General features: G+C 33.3%; 1 protein-coding gene across 1 annotated transcript in view; it reads right to left on the bottom strand.

The window, feature by feature from the left end:
* The window catches only part of PCCA (propionyl-CoA carboxylase subunit alpha), a 515891-nt gene that overhangs the window by 262100 nt on the left and 234052 nt on the right, over positions 1-19739 (bottom strand). Inside the window, exons 13-16 of the mRNA XM_036753355.1 lie at positions 15264-15407; positions 13764-13838; positions 9376-9444; positions 7497-7572 (exon numbers count right to left, since the gene is read on the bottom strand). Of these exons, the coding sequence (XP_036609250.1) occupies positions 7497-7572; positions 9376-9444; positions 13764-13838; positions 15264-15407 (364 nt within the window). The remainder of the gene's footprint in view (positions 1-7496; positions 7573-9375; positions 9445-13763; positions 13839-15263; positions 15408-19739) is intronic.

Below are 19739 nucleotides of genomic sequence, written 5' to 3'. Positions count from 1 at the left end.
TAGGTATCATAATTCAATATAGTCAGCTATTTCTAAAGAATAAAAGCTACAACTGAAGCATGCTACTGTAAAGCAAAAATTGACCAAAAGACAATGAAATGAAATCCAAAATAAACCACAAATATCCACTGCAAACTACAAGTGTAAAGAAGAAATTAAATTGTTTGCTTACATTTCCTCCATCCATCATATCAATGTAAAAGAGGTGCCATAATGAAGAGGTCAAAAGAGCCTAGATACCACCTTGGTCAGCAAATATGATGTAATTGTCAAGGAGAAAGAAATGGCAACTAAGAGCAAGAGAGGTTTATGATACAAACTAATTTGCAAAACACTATGAAAGAAGATAATTGAATATTAGAAGCAGTACTGCCACATACAAAAAACTAAAAGCAGTAGAGGCTAAAACAAGTCTGAAGAAAGCTTTGTACATGAGAATCAACTAAGCTATATGATCACAAGACCACTTAGATGAAACTGGAAATGGACAACACAGAAGAGACACTTAAGGTTTATAGGACTCCCAAAATAAGAAAAACCAAAAAACCTGAATATCATGATATGAAAAATAATAAAACTGCCCAGGACTTCTGAATAAAAAAATCAAAGCACCAATTGAAAGAAACCATAGGTAACCTCTGAAAAAAATGGAAAAAACCAAACCAAACAGTGGGCAAACTCCAAGACAATTTAACAATTTAAAAAGATGAAAAACAAATTCAGAAAATGACCAAGAAAAAATTTCCAATATAAAGGAAATGAACACAAGACTATTCTATATCCAATGGAAATTTTAGAAGGGATTAGAATAATATATTCTGAACAGCAAGGGAATTCAAGAGAAATCCCAAAAATGACATATCCTGCAAACCTGAGCCTAATCATCAATGAAAAGGATGAAAATCGCATTATTGAGTCATTTGAAGTATTCCTACCTCCACCACCACCAAAAAAAAGCGTAAACAGATTACCTGATCTGCAAACACCTCAATCTATAAAACTACAAAGGAAAGCAAAAGTAATAAAATAAAGTGTCCTATCTCTGAAGACTAATACAAAGGAAAAAAAATAAAGACATATATAGACACTGAGCCATATTTCCAGCCCAAAATCACAAATTCAACCCAGAGACAAGTGACCAGTACTCTTTCTGTAGACCAGGGCTGAGCTAAGACTGTAGAAACAAACCTTAGAACAAAACAGGGGTTCAGTGCTATCTTGTTAATAACTCTGGTGAGGGACCCCAGATTCAGGACCTAGCCAAAACACAGGCCACATATCTGTCACTGACACTGAGAAGAGAAATCTAAGATTCATATCATGGGTGCAGGGTCTGTGGTGATGTCACTCTAGATCAAAGAGAGATTTTAAGGGCCAGACACTAACAAACAAGGGCCACAGTGTCATCACAGTGACTAACAATCAAACTTCACCCTGGAAGTCCCCTCATTTCCTATAGCCTTCTGACACTAGAACAATACTTGATCCTGGGAGCCGTTCTACCATTGCTAAGTTCCTCCAATAACCTCCATTTTGAGGAACAGTTGATCTACTTCTGGCTCTCCGGACTTAGCCATCAAAAGTGGGGTTACCCCTCCCTACTCCACACTGGTTGTTATCCTCCATTAAGCTCCTTGGGTGGGGATGGCATAGATTATTTCCTTTTGTTGATCCTTTTTTATTCCCAAGCATAGCACAGAACCTGGTAAATGGTAAGCTCTTAATATATTGTGACTAATTTACTGAAATTCATCTAGAGGTAAAAAAGGCTCAAGGGAAATAAAAGCAGAAAGAATGGGGAAGGCATGGGGTCTAGAAGTACCGGTTCTCCAGATATATGATAAAATAGCAATCATCCAAATAAACTGGTATTGGTTAAAAAATAGAAAACTCACTGACTAGAACAAATTAGGCATACAAAGCAGAAAAGGAAACAAAACTAGTAGCCCCAAAGTTCAATCAACTAAAAAACCCAAGCTTTTGTAATCAGAGCTTACAAAAACTATAGGGAAAACTGAACAGTAGTTTGCCAGAAATTGGGATTAGACTAATTTCTCAATCTACCAAGGCAATTTCCAAATAGATGTATGACCTAAATATAAATGGTTACTATCTCTTATATTTAGGAAAATTAGAGGACAAAGGAAGATATTATCTTTTAGATCAATGGACAGATAAAGAGTTCATGATCATATAAGGGAAAAGAAGATTACAGAAAATAATGGGGACAATTCTAAGTATACAAAATTTTTTTTTAAATTTGCACAAATCCAAAATTAAAAATTAGAGAAATGCATAAAATGGACATTAAAAAGGCTACAGGAATGAAAAATAAAACTAAAAGCTGGTTCTTTAAGAACATAAACAGAATTGACACACCTTTAGCCAACCTGATTAAAAAAGGGAGAAAATCAAATCAACAAAACTGCAATGTATATAAATAAGAAGAAATATAATTTAAATATGTGCTGTATGCAGTTATATGTTAGCAAAACTAAGAATATGAATTAGATTACCTTTAAAAATACAAAATCACTATACTAATTGAAGACCAAGTAGAAATCAAAAATAATGGAGCCTAAAAAAATTATTTAAAAGTCACTTAACTTCTAAGTGATCTAGGTCATAGAATGAGATGAAAATGTAATTGGGAAATGTTTAACAAAGTAAGTTAAAATACAATAAAACATAGAAAATGTTAATTTGTACTTTTATAAGCCAAAATGCTACCTGGATCTTTTTCTATTTGAGTTTGACACAACTAATCTGGGTAATGCTCTGAACTATAAATTACAAAGAAGATGCCAACTTGTATCAATGTAGTCTCCTCATCCAGGAGTTCCTTATACTAATAATGAAATCACACTTCCAATTCTACACACACACACACAAACACACAAATGCATGCACACACATATACATACATGCACAGATATATGTAAATATATTCCTATATAGACACATGCATACATGAACATAGCAATACATATATGCATCTATATACCACTTGTCTATTCGTGTGTGTGTGTATATATAGACACACGTGTACATATATATGCAAACATGCATGTTATGTTTATTTATACATGTGCTTACAGCAAAATTAGTTATTTCACAATATTAGTTATTTCCAAAGGAAAAAAATTCCTGGTCTTGACAGATTTTCATAAGAATTCCATCAAATTTTTAAAAGAAGAATTAATACCAGCACTATACAATTTATTCTCAAAAAGTGAGAAAGCATTCGGCTAGGACAATGTCCTAAAACCCTAAAAAAGGCAAGATAAAGGAAATTATTAGAGACAAATATTATTGATTCAACAATTTTAAATAAAATCATCTCAAATAGATTACAGTAATTTATTTAAATAATTATCATTTATTCAATTATTTATAAAACCAAGCTAGCTTTATGCCAAGAATACAAGAATGATGTGACATTAGGAAAAAAATTAACATAATCAAGCACACAAAAACCACCAAAACCACATGAATATCTCAAAGATGCAGAAAAAGCCTTTGACAAAGTTCAATACTTATGTATGTTTTGAACACACACACACACACACACACACACACACACACACACTCCAGAGTATAGGCAGAGAGGAAACTTTTTTTAATGCTATAAAAAGTATCTATCTAAAACCAAAAGCAAGCATCATTTGCAATGGGGACATACTCGATTAGAAGCTTCCTCCAAAACACAGGACTCAAGCAAGGATGTTTAATACTTCATATCTTTCCAGAGATGCTCACAATAGCAATAAAACAAGACAAAGAAATTAAAGGTATAAACTTAGGCAAAGAGGAGATACAACTTTCTCTCTTTCCTGATGAAGTAAGAATGGCAGTCTTGGGGGTCTACCTATTCAAAGTTCTTGTGCCTATCTGTCCACTGGTAGCAGCTGGTTAGCAACTGTTTCTGGTAGCTAGGAGAAAGGTTGGCCCCTTCTTCACAATTATTTCTTCTCTAAAAGATGGCTCAAAGGACTAGCCCAGAAGATCTGATAGTTTGGGGAATGGTGATCCAAAGCCCTCATATTCAGGGTCCTAAGTTGTAGCAACATCTGATAAAACTGGAAATAACTCTGGCAGAAATTAGCCTGACAACATTTACATCACATTCTATAATAAACTCAAAATGGCTACTTGACCTGAACATTAAAGACCATTCCTGTGAGACTAGGCCCTATCACTGACTGAACTGCCTCTTCTTATTACCCAACAGTTGGCTTGGTCAGGTAGAGGGTTAGAAATGCAAGGTTAACAAATTACCAGCTTAATAAATTTAACCTAATCCAAATTTTACTAATCATAGCGTCACTATGGTTGATAATGAGGTTGCAGTCTAGACCACCTACTAACTGACTGCTCCTAAGGTCCCCCTCATCAGTCCCTGTGGATCTACCTACTAGCAATAATAAGATATAAGGGAAGAGAATAAGGAGATCTGGGCTCAATTAGGATACAAGGTCTGATGGATGCCCAATCGATTTTCATTATTATGTGTCCAAAGGTCGAAAGGGCAAGGAAGTCATACATATTTACATATCTAGGAATAATAAATTGATTGACTTCTGATTCTTTGAGCACTTATGTTGCTTCTCAAAATCTCTTCAACCACAATTCCTTCGCAAAACCATAAAAAAAATCAGAAGAGAAACAGATCACATTAATTTCAAAGTTATTAATAGGAGATGTATTATTAATCAAGCAAATGAGAGAGAAAATTACAAAAAATACATAATTTTGATTATATGAAATTTAAAGGCTTCTACACAAACTGAATTAATACACCTAGGATATGAGATGTGTTCAAATGAGAAAAAAATCTGAGTATCAATTTTCTTAGGTGGGTTTGCTATCCAAGATATGTATGTGTCCATTCATATACAGTCAATCCTCAACATTTGTGGATTCAACTTTGGCGACTTCAAGTATAATTATATTAGTAATCTCAATCTCACTTTTGCATTGGCAACCATGAAGTTTTGCAGCTATGTGCATTAGAGAAAAAAAATGAGAGGCAGGCAATCACACAAGTTTGTGGAGCAACTGGCATCCCTAGGCACTCCACTAGTCTTGTTCACCCTACTGAACAAAGGGGCTCCCTGTGCGTTCAGAGTGTTGGAGGGAATGTCGAGACCTCCTCCATCTCAGCTTCTTCTGGCAGCAGTGACTAAAGTTCCAGCAACCTCTCCCTTAGTTTTCAGAGAACAGCCAAGGTAGAAACATTTACAGAAGTACAGTATTGTATGGAATAAATTTTTTTATTGAGATGTTAGCACAAAAGGTCACATAATTCTAGGGAATTACTGGCAAGAAAAATGTCTTACATGTTAGCAATGTTACTATGTGAACTGCATTTTATGAATTAGTTCATGGTTACTGTGTTAGGAAAAGTGCACATTATCAGAATTAATGTTTTGTTATAGAGAACTGTATGCAGAAAAATGTATTTTCAGCAATCCCTGGTGAAAGAGTTCAGTTTTGTTGGTCGTGGAAACATAATACTCTACCTTCCCATTGGTTTAAGGTATCAACATTCACATTTTATATTTTCGTGCCATTTTCTAGTAATGTTACCACCATGAAATTTCAAGATTGACTATTTATACATACATATGTGTATGGAGAGAAATATATTTATGCACAAACACACAAACACAACACATAAATATGACCAAAAGCTATTCTCCAATATATAAGTGAACAAAGGATATAAACAGTTTTCAAAAGAATCATAAAACTATCAACAACCCTATGAAAGAATATTCCAAATCAATAATAATGAGAGAAATGCACAACAAAACAACTGTGGAGTTTCATTTCACAACCAAAAATTGGCAAAGATGACACAAGATGGGAAATCAATGTTAGAGAGGTTGCAGGAAGACAGGCACACTAGAGCACTGAAAGCAGAGGATCAGTACAACTATTTTAGAAAGCAATTTGTAATTATTCAAAAAAAAGTGACTAAAATATCCATACCCTTTGACCTAAAGATTCCACCAGAAGGTTATTCCCCAAGGAAGCCACTGATAAGAAGAAAGTATATATATACCTATATACATACATATATATACACACACCTATACACACACACATATATATGTATATGTACACACACACACACACACACACTCACACACACAAAGAGAGAGAGAGAGAGAGAGAGAGAGAGAGAGAGAGAGAGAGAGAGGGAGAGCAAAAAATTTTGGTAGCAAAAACACAGAAATCCAGTAAATGTCCTGCCACTGAGAAATGGCTAAACAAATTGTGGTATGAATGGAATTTTATTGTGCTGTAATGAATGATAAACACGATTAATACAGAGAAGCATGGAAAGATTACATCAATTGATGAAGAGTGAAGTATAAAGAGCCAAGAAGATTATAAGAAAATTCAGATTTCTTAATCATGGAAGTTGAACCACTGTGGGTGATGACAAGATCTGCGGTATAACCATCTCTTTGTTTATCTGAGGTAGAAAAGGCCTAAGTCCTGGAAGTTGAATAGGTTGAGGAACTGGTATCTGAGGGGACAAGAACATATATATTGAAATCCACTAATAAAAGGACAGAAGTTGTGGTAAGGAAGAAAAGTGTGAGGTAGGTTTTAAACTTCCTGAGAAAGGTAAGAGAGTACGAGTACAAGATAGATGGTGAATCTAAAGAGAATGTCTATAAAATCTGAAGACCTTCATACGGAATTGGCACTTATATTGAATATGAACTCAAACTCCTGGCTTTCCTTTCTTTGTGTGACACTGACTATCACCAGTATAACTTTCATGCTTAAGTGTGATGATCAGAACTGGGATTGGGGAGAAAGGGGGGAAAGAAACAGTGCATGCATGGGAGAACAAACAAGTTGAGAAGGGAGGTGGAAAATTTCCAAAAAGGAGGGAGAGAGATTCTCCTTAGATGATGGGGAAGAACTGAAGCAAAGACAGACTTTTATTTCATTCAGACTATACTTCCCCAAACTAGTCTGAATTTGTGAAGCTTTATGATGATTAAGTTTCAAAATATTTTTGTAAATGTTTATGTTCACTACCAATTAAATGTTTTTAAATTGTTCAAAACAAAACCACAAAAATACCTTGTAATGGGTGAGAAAACAAATTAAACAACTAAAACAGCTTGCAATTCTTCTAAAAGGCCTAACACTTCATAGTTTACTGAATCTATCAGAAAATACATTCAAATTTATAATCTTTTTGGCAAACTATAGCATAAAATGTAAAGTGTAAGCTTAAATAATTTAAATTCAGGGTTCATATGCAAAATCTAATAGTGCTAAAGAAAAAATGAATTATATCTATATTTAATAAATCTCAGTTTTATTCATATAAATTTTTTTATTTTAATTTGCAACTAATAAAGATGACTTATTTAATTTGTTAATTGTTACATGTTTAAACCATTTCCTGAAGTGGATGCCAACATATCATATAATGTCATAAGAGAAACCCACAGTTTTGTAGTTACCTCGAATGACGTAATTATCCAGAGCTGCTTCCATTCTCTCCAGTGCTTCAGTTCTATTAGAACCATAAGAAATTAACTAAATAGAAAAATAAATATTTAATTTGGACCAGCTATTTAAGAAAAATATGACAACTTATTCTAATAAAAATCTTCATATAAATGCATATATAATTATTTATATTTGTGTACTGAGAGAGAGAGAGAGAGAGAGAGAGAGAATGTAAAAGTTTTCAAAAACTGTGTTTAGGGGTGTATATGTGTGTATAAGATGGTATCATTAGTTATAAAACAAGTAAATATGCAAGCTGAAATCTAATCAATATTAACATCCATGCTGTTTTCATCAGGTTTGTTGCCTTTTTCCACATACCGTTATACTAACAGAGGTCTCATTCAGAACACTGACATTTGTCTGATATGATAGGAGGATGATCTAACCCATATAAGCAAGGTTAGTTTTCCCTTAAAGAAACCGAAGCTGTCCCTAAGAATTAGTTGGTCCAGAGGACTAAAGTTCAAACCACTGGTATAGCTTCCTGGTCATTTTAGTATAAATACCCAAGCAAAAGTAGTTCTCCAGTTTTACACACCCTGCTGAGTAGGCAACTCACTTTGCAAATATGGATGCAGAGGGCCGTACCCAACTGAATCAGTGCTACATCTTCACCAAATAGTCTTTTCATACTGCTAAATAAACTTTTAAAAAACTAAATGTTAGATAATCAAGAGTTAATATGCTCTGATCCTGAGTATGAACCAACAAACTAGCCTGAGTCAGGCCTAAAACAAAAATATCTTCTTTTGTCTGTTTGTTTTCAGCAAATACATGTATTCTTGGACTATCGAGCTAGGCCTATCAGTCTTAGTAAAGGAACTCTGTTTTAAAGCCTCCATCTTGGCTCCACCCCCCAGTAAATGAACTCAGAAAACAGCTTTACTTAAGTTATTCATTTAAATTAATGATGTAACGGACCTTTCTGTCCATGCAGAGAGGCTTGACAGAGAGATAACTAATATACGAAATGTACAGGGAACAAGTGGGTTCCTTTCGGAATGTTTACTAAACATAATCGTTTCCTTGAAAGAGTAATGTTCAACTCTTCAAACACTATGCCAAATTCTGGCAAGATATTTCATTCTTGAGGAAGCCTCTGGGATGAATTCCATCTCATCATAACAAATGAAAAAGTTCTAAGAATAGTGATCATTTCCCTTGCTAAGATGCAAAGAGTACTACCTTAAGAAAAAAAAAAAAGTTCTAAATACTTCCTAGATAGATAGACCCTTGAGCTACTGTGAATGGCAACAACCCTGGAAAGCAGGAAGGAAACATCTCTACTCTCTTATAGAAGTAAAGTACAAACTTTGGATTAGTCAATTCCTTAAGTAATCAGCTATGTTTTAAATTAGCTACAAACTACAAAACGGCAAAAGGCCATTTGCATCTAACATATACTGCAACCTACAGGAAAAAGAGTAGTTAGGTCCTTCCTTGATTCCTAGTCGTTCATTATTTATCAGCCTTTCCTTTCAGTCAGTTATTAACACTTATTTTATTATTTTTATTATTATATTATCATCTACATATTGGCATATATATATATATATATTATTTAGCAGCACTTACGCAAAAAAATCTACTGTTTATTATTATCCAAAATTTTTATTACTAACACTAAAGGAAAAAAATCCAAACTAATAATGCACTTTAAAACTTCTTTAAAAGGAAAAAAAAACTGCTCTCCTATCACTATCACTATTTGTACTTCATGTTTCAAATAATTATACAGTGCATGATTCACATGAAAGCCAATTTTTTTAAAATTTACAATGCATGCATTGTCTTTTGAGTAAAAATGTCAAAGGAAAAACAACTAACTTTTGATATCATTGGATCATAATAAATACTAATATCACTTCCTGGTTGAATCCCACTGTCAACTCGAACCTAGGAGAAAGAGAAAGAAAAAGAGCAATGAAAATAATTCCACATTCTGTAGATCTTTTGAAACAGGCCAAATTGTAGGCAAGTTAAAAGGTAAACAATCTTTTTATACAAAATACTTTAAATTTTCTCCCTATTTTAAATGAGAAGACCCATATATTATTTACTCTGAATTAACATTTCTCCTTTAAGGAAAAGACAAAAGCAATCTAAAGCTACTTATTAGCCAAATCACTTTTGATCTCTGAAAATACAGTAGAACAAATTGCTGTTTTCACTCAAAGAAAGGACCATAAGGAGCAGCACAATACATGCATATAACAAGATACTTTTATAAAGTAAGCAGAATTTTAGGATGCATTTATAATTATTTGTTGGTGTCTTCCACCTGAAGCCTGTCATGAGCCACCCCTTCTAAAGCACATTCCCCACTGTACCCTTCTGAGAGCTCCAATGGAGACAAGACTAAGGCATATTCAGCAGGAACTTTAAAGTACTGTTCATCAGCTTATCAGTTATTATGGGAATACAAGTCCTATGGCTTTCATGTCTGTAACACTTTCTTTTTCTGCTTCACCCTCTCAACTGTAAAATACTTTTTTTTTCTCTTGCTGTTGTTCCCCTGAGGCTTTAATGTTTACACAGCTTTATCCATGGCTTTGCTTTGTAAGGACATAGCCCCAATTAAGGCTCTGATTCTGCAATTTTCATGAGAGAAAAAAAAACCAGCACAAGTTCAAAAAATTCTTTTGAAGAACCTGATTGCTGTTAACCAGCCAACAAGTTAGTTAGTATATCTCTGATTCTTGTTTTCATCTCCCAGTTTGATTTCATCAATGTGGCACTAAGGTTAGCCACATAAAACTTATAAAATGAGCAGTTGCTGGGGAATAAATATTTATTAAATTGCTGCTGTTGAGTTTTGGAATGTGAAGTATTTTAAAGCTAATCAAAATATTCAAGACTGAGAGACACATCACATTCCAGGGATCTTGAAGACAGAGGAATTCGACAGAAGTTACTAGAACAGTAGGACTTTGATACACAACTTGTAAAGGGGTTGGGTAGAGAAGTCTAGAAGCTCATATAGATCTTCACCTGTGGGAAGAAACCTTTCTAATAAACAGCAGCTCATCTGTCTGCAGCGAGGCAGAAAAAGGTCAACACAGCGGCTGTTAGGCCTTTAATATTTTAATTTAGGCAATTATCAAGGGACCACATGTAAAACCTCTTGTCTAGGTTATCCACATGAGGATAGGATGATGGCTTTATTATACAAATGACACTAAATTATAAACGAACAAGTTTAATTCCTTTTTTAACTATGCACTACTATAAATGCTTAAAAGATAATATAAAAACATATACATTGTATTCTAATGCCTGTGCTTGCCAATCTGGAGAAAAAAAATATATGCCAATGCCTACGTTTATGTAAAAATACAAACTGAAATGAATTTTAATTATACTGCAACCTAATTTTAAAGTACAATTTAATTATGCTTGAAAAAGATAAAATTGGAGTTCTACCAAATGCATATTGATATAATAAATATTAAGCAAATAAGGAAAACAATTTTGAAAACAACAAATACTAAATTATTCTAATATTTAAATTTCTCCAAACATGCAACTTCTCAACTTGGTAATATAATCCCAAAGCTATTACTGTCTTTAATTTTCTTGTTTATATGACAAAATGGGCAAAGAGGTAACCTTATTATTGTGTGATCTTTAGAACAACAGTGTTCTTCTCAAAAGATGAGGATAAATTTAGAGGTGTCAAACTAAATCAAAAACTTTTTCTGGGACTGTACCTTCATATTATATTATCAATGTTCAAGATAAATTCATTCTCACTTCATTTCATTTTCTATAGATCAATAAAATAAAAGGGATCATAAAGATTATGAATAACAAATGATTATAAAGAGTAAGGAAACTCTGATAGCATTATTTTAGATGAGATTACCAAAAGGCAATAAGAAGTTCCATGATGATCTATCCAAAGAATCTCTAAATTCTGAATTAATAAAGGTACGTGTCATGTTATTTAAGTGATATGTGTAGGAAATCAAACAGGTTGAATAGTAATAAAAATAATTACTACTCATGCTTAAGTATATGTGGGGTTGGGAAAGAAGGGGGAAGAGACAGCATTTTGTTTCCTTTTTAACAGTTCTCAGAGGTTGGTGGTAAAAGTAACCCATTTTACAGAAAAGAAAACAGTCTCAGAGCATGAAGTGGCTTGCCCAAGACCAAACAGCCAGTAAGGAATAAAAAGGGACAGAAACTTAAGTCTTCTCCCACCAAGTCCCATGATCTCTCCACTATACTGTACTGCTTTTTTTGTAAAGTTAAAACAAATCAACATGACACTGAAATAACCAAAACTACAATAAATTGGGCATCAAATATTTCTAAATGAAAACTTCAATATGTTTAGGGCAATTTCAGAGCAAAACAAAAGTTCACATTGAAAACATTACTTTTCAAAACAATTCTGGAACCAGAAGCCTAAAATCAAATCTGCAACTTTGACATAGAAATAAATATTGAAAAAGAACAAGTTTGAAAAAGAACAAGAACCAAAATTTATGAAAGTCCGATCAATTCCGGAAAGCATATATTCTAATGTCCCCAAAGAGGACCAAAATGATCATGTCAAAAAAAGAGCTGATATATTAGAAAACCAAAAAAAGGAGAAGAAAAAGAAGAAAACACCCCAGCAACTCCATATGAGATCCACAAACCATTGCTCAGAAGCCTCTCGCATAATTAAAAATTTCTTTCTTCAGCACCAGAGATAGACTACGTGAAGCTATCAGGCATCTCCCACCCTTCATTTTCAATTCACCTCTCCCCCTAAGCACAACTCCCAGCCCGCCATGTCTACCTGACAAGTGACAGCCCAATCTGATTAAATGCTTGCAAGGGAGGGGACTTGTGGGCTTCCATGACAGGCCAAAAGTGATCACCATGGAGATACATAATTACAGCTGTCAACGCATCTACTGTCCTGCTGGCATCAATTTGATTGCTCCCAGCAATAATGATAGACAAAGCTTAGTGTGCACTCTCCTGCACCCAATCACTTTATCTATTCCTTGGTCCATTTAGCTGACATGCAACATTCACACAAGCAAATAACAGCAGTAAGCAGAACATTTAAGGCATTTTAATTGTTTTTTCTTTCTATGGATGGCTCACAAGCGCAAATGTTATTACATAAAACTCCTGCTGCAGCATTAATTGAAGAAAGATTTGGTGGGACAAAGACTGTAGGGGGTATAGTTTGTCCATTATCACTTGTACTTTCAACAGGTCTCACGTTTGAAAATTGCAAATTGCAAAAACTTGCAAGGGCAAAATGTTTGACATCCTGTTAGCTCTTACAACATGGTGAAAACTTCTAACTACTAGAGTAATCATTGTAAATTCTTATTTAATACTTTTTTGTTTGATTAAAAAAATGTTTAGATATGTCCCTGTGACACTTATTTTCTTAACTACTACTTAATGTCATATAATGCCAGTTAAATCTTTACCATTTTTTTCTGCCTTTGGGCTTTGAACACAGCATGAAGCTCCCAAGCCTCAAAAAGGTCAAGTCCCTTTTGAAAGCACATGGACAAAAACAATTTAAAAAGTGAAATATATCACATATCCAATAACATCTTCAAATTTAGCATTCTTCCTGTAATCTTGCAGACTGAGTAATCATATTCACAGATGGTACAGCCTTGTCATTCCACAAGTTGACACAGTGTCATATATATGCACTTATTACTTTGGCTACCTTGATTATAAATTCTTGTTCTTTTTGTGCAGCAAAAACTATTTAAGAAACAGTTATTTAAAAGAGATGATAGTGTGTATGTGTGTATTTGTGTGTATACCATACACACACACAACTAAACAACTGTCTTTCTTTAACTACAGCAAGTGACCATTTATTCTCTCAAAGCCATAAAGCTTAAAAAAAAAAAGCACACTCTATTTCCCTTACACAGTTACACAGTTGGTTTGGAAGTTGAACGTCATTTCATAATTATTACAAGTGTATGTGGTTTGAAGAGTTATGGGAAATGAATAAATATAAGACAAAGATGACTATAACTAGCTCCTCATATTTCTGTTGCCTCTAGATGATAATTTTTAAAAGTTAAATACCTTTATTCAAAATGTCTCTTCACCTTGCTACTAAAAGGATTTTGCTATCACATGAGTTTAACTTGTTTCCATAATCCAAACCCTCGGTCTTTAAATCTCTTCAATATGGTTTTAAGTGCTCATTGAATATTAAAGCTTGAATGACTTACACCGGGAAGATAGAATGGCTCTTCATACTGAGACAGTCTGCCAATGGAAGGTAAACCAAAAGACTTGTAGGGATCCTAAAAATCCAAACAGAAGAAAGCAGTATCTTAGATGAAGTAGAGGAAGTAAGGTTTAATCTTTATAAATTAGAGCCTCTTCCAGTAACTAACATTTTTAAACTATATTGTTTTCCAAACAATTCACTCTAGAGCACTGTTGTCTTACTATTACATATGACATATATAAATGTATATGACATATATTATATATGAAATAAAGGTTTATTAAAAACTAAAGAGAATAATGATATATAGGGACCAATATCAGTCTCATCTTATTTTGCTGAAATGGGTAAAATTCTCAGTAACTTAAAACTTAAACCTAAAAACTAAAACCTAAAACCAGGCACACATCTTAAAAAATTAAAACAACCTAAATATACACCAAAAAAGATGCAACTTCAGAGTAATCACAATAGTGTATAAGATACATTCGTTTTTATAAAAATCAACAAATTAATTCATACAAGGAAACATCTCAACAATTCACACAAGGACCAGAAAAGTGAGACCGTATGCTATGATATATACTCACTTATAATTATTTTATAATTAGCAAAATAAATCTCAAATATGTTAAGTGTCACAACAAAAGAAAAAGAAACAATGACAGCAGCCAAAGTATGTCAGATATTAAAAGAAATAATAAACAGATGAAGGAATAAAGATGCCAAAAAGTACTGAGCGTACCATTAGTTATTCTAAAAACACACAATATCATTGCTTTATATTTCAAAGGAAAAGCTTTGATTTCCACAAGTAGAAAATAGAAAAATGTTGTTATATTCCAATGCTTAATTATGGCTGGATAAGTATTTTTAAATATCAAATTCCTATTCTTCATTTTAGGTAGGTAGAACCACCTTCCAAAGTATTTAAGAAAAGAATGCAGTTAGCAAAGCAAGAATTTTTTGTTGAAAATTAACTTACTAATTCATATATGTTTTGATACTTTGTTCTAAAAGAAAATCTTATGAAGTAAATAGTTGCCAAGGAATAAAAGTAAATTGATTAAGAACAATTTTTAGCTTAACATTTTTAATTACTACTTATTAAAAAGAACATAATTGATAAGCATAGCACTAAATTTTAGGGGAAATTTTTAAGTGAATATTTAAGACACATTCAACATACCTGGGAAAGTATATAAAATCACATCTATAAGGATATCCACAATGTTGTAAAACTAAAATATTTCATTTAATTTCAGTTAAATAACATGTAATAATTACTTTATTATCTCTGAAAGTAGGCAACTTATTTCCATTAAATCTAAGAATACTTTGAAGTAACATATAAAAAACATTTCAATAAATATTCTCGGCCAGTTCTAGCATATACAATCAAATACTTGACTCAGGTTCTAAAATTTCACTTCACTTTGGTGTTTATTTATAACTGGTACAGAACTACTACCCTTCTGTCCAACACAACTCATTTTACCTCAGCATAAACTCGACATTCAATTGCCCAGCCGTTGATGGGAATATCAGCTTGTTTGTGTCTAAGAGGGTAACCCTTAGCAACACGGATCATTTCTTGGACTAGGTCCAGGCCAGTAATGCATTCAGTGACAGGATGTTCAACCTACAAGGTCAAAAACTGTCAGTCAATAGGTACATATTTTTTTTTCAAAAAAGGTAAACAAACAAATGAGGAAATTTGCAAATCCAAGAGAAAATAAAGTTAATTATACTTAATGGTTCCTTCTCCTTGACTGAAAAACATACAATAAAATGCCTACTCAAGAGGGAAAAAAGGGAAAAAATCAGCAAAAGATAGTATGTTACCGAGCATGTAAAGCAAAAATCAAATTCTTAGAGGTATTTGTGAATAGTATAAATTACTTTTCTTAATGCATGTTAATGTTTGATAAAATATAATTTTCAAATTTTAATTTTGAAACAACCTTTTTAACTTTTCTAAGGCAAATGTTTCAACTGAAACATTCGACTTGGTCAGTGATCAACCTATTCTGCTACACTTAACATGGCATCAACAGGGGGAGCTTATAATTTTCCAAAGAACTAGTCCATCCTAAACCTCACCCATTCATCAGCTTTCACTAACCTGTCCTGACAAGCAACCAGATTAGCGTAATCTTATATCAGCGCAGTGTAGCAGAAATGAACAGATGGATCTTTCAGACTTTTTTCCCTTCAGACTTATCTGGGTAATGCTTAGCATGCACAATAACTGAGCAAAACCAGTAAAATCACTCTGCTCCCTCAGCAAAAGGCTGCTAACTTCTTAACACAACGCTTTCATTGGTTACCTTGCTATTCTCCCCCCTCCCCAAAAAAGAAGGGGGGTATGTTCACACATATCCCTATATGAAGATATAGCAGCAGAGACATATCAATCTATATCAATATATATAAAGAATATGTATAAAATATTAAAGTATTAAAGCTGTTAGTGTAATTCATGATAGTCTATGAGAAAGAAGAAATATAACAAAATTTCAATTAAAATTTTGGTTAGAACTGATGAATTTATTCTAGATTTTAAAAGAGTTAGATATCTTTTTTAAAGCAATTTCCAGTGGTTACTTTAGAAAGACATTTCTGTTTTACTAACTTTTGATACAAGGAAAGGTCTGTAAAGAAACCAGCTATCTTTCTTAGTTCAACTATACTGATGGAATGAGAACAGTCCATGATTATAATAACCTTGATGCTGATCCTACAGAGGCAATACATTGTTTTTTAAAAAGCTTTGCAAAAAAAGACAGAATTCACAATTATCCTTGTGAGTTTGTATACAGTTTCAACAACACTTTACAACATTTTGATATGAAAATGTTACAAATCATCTAAATATACAAATGTCTATTTTTTGAAAGATGACCATGGCACTGAATAATCTTATTATGTAGTTTGAGAATATACTTGTGGGACTAAATATTTTTAAACAATAAAACATCAGGATCTACATGATAAGTATAAATGGTAACTGTAATAGTAATTTGTTGAAATAGTACTTGAAATGGTACTTGAAATAGTAATTTATTATGAGCAATTCTATATTTACTCTAGAGTTAGAAGACCTCTAGTAAAACTTAGTTTACTACTCAAGAACTATTCAGCAATAACACATACTTCTTACTTAGATTTTAAATATAAATTCATCTCTCTCAAAACTGACACATAACTTCATGGGCAAATAAACATTTAGACTGCATTTATATAGGGCCAAAACTGAGTTGCCTAATATTGAATCTGACTCTATAGCAAATCCAGAACATTATAGAATGGTAAATAGTACAAAAGAACCTATTTAAACTGAAGATCAACAGGCATTTATTTCACAATCCAAAGATGTACATGCCTTAACTGTGTAGGGTACCACAATCCTCTTATCATTGAAGCTCAAGGTCATTCTTCAGTCTTCACTTTCATTCAGTCCACATTACCAACACATTGCAAATCTACTTTACCTAGACCTACTCTATAAGGTTCACTTCTCTCCACTCACACAGACATAACCCTAATTCAGGACCTACCTCCTCTAACCTGGACTACTGAAATACCTTTCTAGCTGACCTCCCTTCCTTACGTATCTCCCCACTCCAATCCATCTTCAGTTAGCAGCCAAGGTGATTTTCCTAAAGCATAAGTTTGGGTTTGCCAAACACATACTCACTGTGCTTCAACGACTCCCTTTATTATCTCCAGGATCTAATATAAACTCTACTGTTTGTCATTTAAAGTGCTTCTAACCTGGACTTTTTCCAGTCTTATGTTCCATGCAAGTTGCAATCTATATTCCATTTACTTCCTTGTAACTTTTCACACAATACACCTCATCTCCTGCTAAAATTTACGCACTACCTTCTTCATAAAGCCTCTGCTGATCCTCCCAGTTGTTAATGCCTTGCCTTAAAAATAATTTTAAATAAATTTTCAACATATGTTCACATTGTCTCCCAGGCAAGATTTAAACTGCTGAAGAATTATCATACCAAAAAAGGGAAAGCTATGCTATCTAGATTTGACATGCTATGTTAATAAAAGCAAAAAAAAATTAACTGAATATTAATAGCTGAAAGGGTACCTAGATACTACCTAGTTCAACTTTAAAAATTACCTGCACCTCTCTTGGAAATATAGAAAGTGAACCCCAAAGAGGCGAAGTGACCTGCTTAATGTCACACACTACTGTTATCTAACAACAGAATCATCTAAAATCCTCATCTCTTGACTCCCAAACCAGAGATTTTTCTACTGTTCTTGTTTAGTTATTTTTCAATTATGTCCAATTTGTCATGATCCCATTTGGTGTTTTCTTGGCAAAGACTCTGGAGTGGTTTGTCATTTCTTTTTCCAGCCCATTTTACAGATGAAGAAACTGAGGCAAACAGGGTTAAGTGACTTGTCCAGGATACACAGTAACTGCCTGAGGCCAGATTTGAGCTCAGGAAGATGAATCTAGCATTTTGCCCTAGCATGCCCTAGAATGAAGTATGTGAGTGGGAAGATGAAAACACAGCCTTAAAGGGAAAAGAACCTAGCTAGCACTCTCTATCCATACTGTGCCACCTTAGCTGCCCCCTGCAGCATAATTGCTGATTTCAAAAAATCTTCACAAAATCAAAAATATTAAACCTAAAATTCATTTTCACTTAACCATCTTCACCTTTCTTTATAGACTACAATGAATATTTCAAGTAAAATAATCCCACTATAATCTATTACTTCTTTTCTGCTCAAAAACAGGAAGTAATATCTAAAATTACTAAAAAAAAATTTTTGATAGAAGGGATGGTTTCATGGGAAGCTGGAAAAACTTATATGTACTGATGTAGAATTAAGTGAATGGAATCTGGAAAAATATCTATGGAATAACAACACTATAAAAACAAATATCTTTGAAAGACTTAAGATCATTTATCAATGCAATAATCAACTATGATGCCAGATGACTTTTTATATGTGCTACATATTTCTTGACAGAGAGGTAATGAATTTAAGATGCAAAATTAGATACATTTTTTAAATATAGCAATTTCTTTTTCTTGACAATGCATAGCTATTACAAAAGTTTGGTTTTTCTTTTAACTTGGGGATACGCTAGGGAGGAAACCAAAAAATGAATATTTAATTACATTTTTTAAAAGTAAGGAATATTTTTCATTTTCATCTCTCAAAATTTATAATTAAATTTATCAAGTGTCTACTAAAATCAAGGCACTACAAGAAGGCACTGAAGGTCAAGAGCAAAAATGAAACAAATAGACCAGGGGTAGGGAACCTGCAGCCTCAAGGCCACATGCGGCCCTCTAGGTCCTCAAATGTGACCCTCTGACTGAATCCAAACTTGTGAAGTTTAGATTCAGTCAAAGGGCCACACTTAAGGACCTGGAGGTCCAGAATGTGGCCTCAAGACCAGAGAAGCTCCCCATCCCTGAAATAGACCCTATCCTCTAGGATCTCTCATCCAACAGAGAAGATGATTCATGTTCCTAGATACGTAAATATTAGCTGAGTATTAAAGGGAATAATTCAAGAGGGGATATGGTACTTCAAAAGAGAACTAAATGCGTAGAGCATTCCAAGGATGAGGAAAGCCTATTCATGGGCACCAAAATGGAAGCCTTTGGAAATGGACTACCAGCTTTATCCCACTGAATGAGACCAAAACTAAGTAATAATCATCTACCAGCTTTATTCCACTGAATGAGAGCAAAACTAAGTAATAATCATCAAAGGAAAGAATTTTGATTTTGTTCACTAAAGATTCTGAATCTACTGGATATATCTTAAATGTCTTATGATTATACACTTCAAATAATTCCTAAGCATTTCTAAAATTTGTAACTAGGGTTGTGATTTGTGAATACAGATAAAAGCAAAAGTTAGCTCCTGAAATATATGAGGTATCAAGTATTAGTTAAATGTATACTATGTATAAAATATT

This window comes from Trichosurus vulpecula, chromosome 4, assembly GCF_011100635.1.
Source record: "Trichosurus vulpecula isolate mTriVul1 chromosome 4, mTriVul1.pri, whole genome shotgun sequence".
Taxonomy (NCBI): domain Eukaryota; kingdom Metazoa; phylum Chordata; class Mammalia; order Diprotodontia; family Phalangeridae; genus Trichosurus; species Trichosurus vulpecula.
Note: the sequence above shows the minus strand (reverse complement) of the source record. Positions and strands in the feature narration are given on the sequence as shown.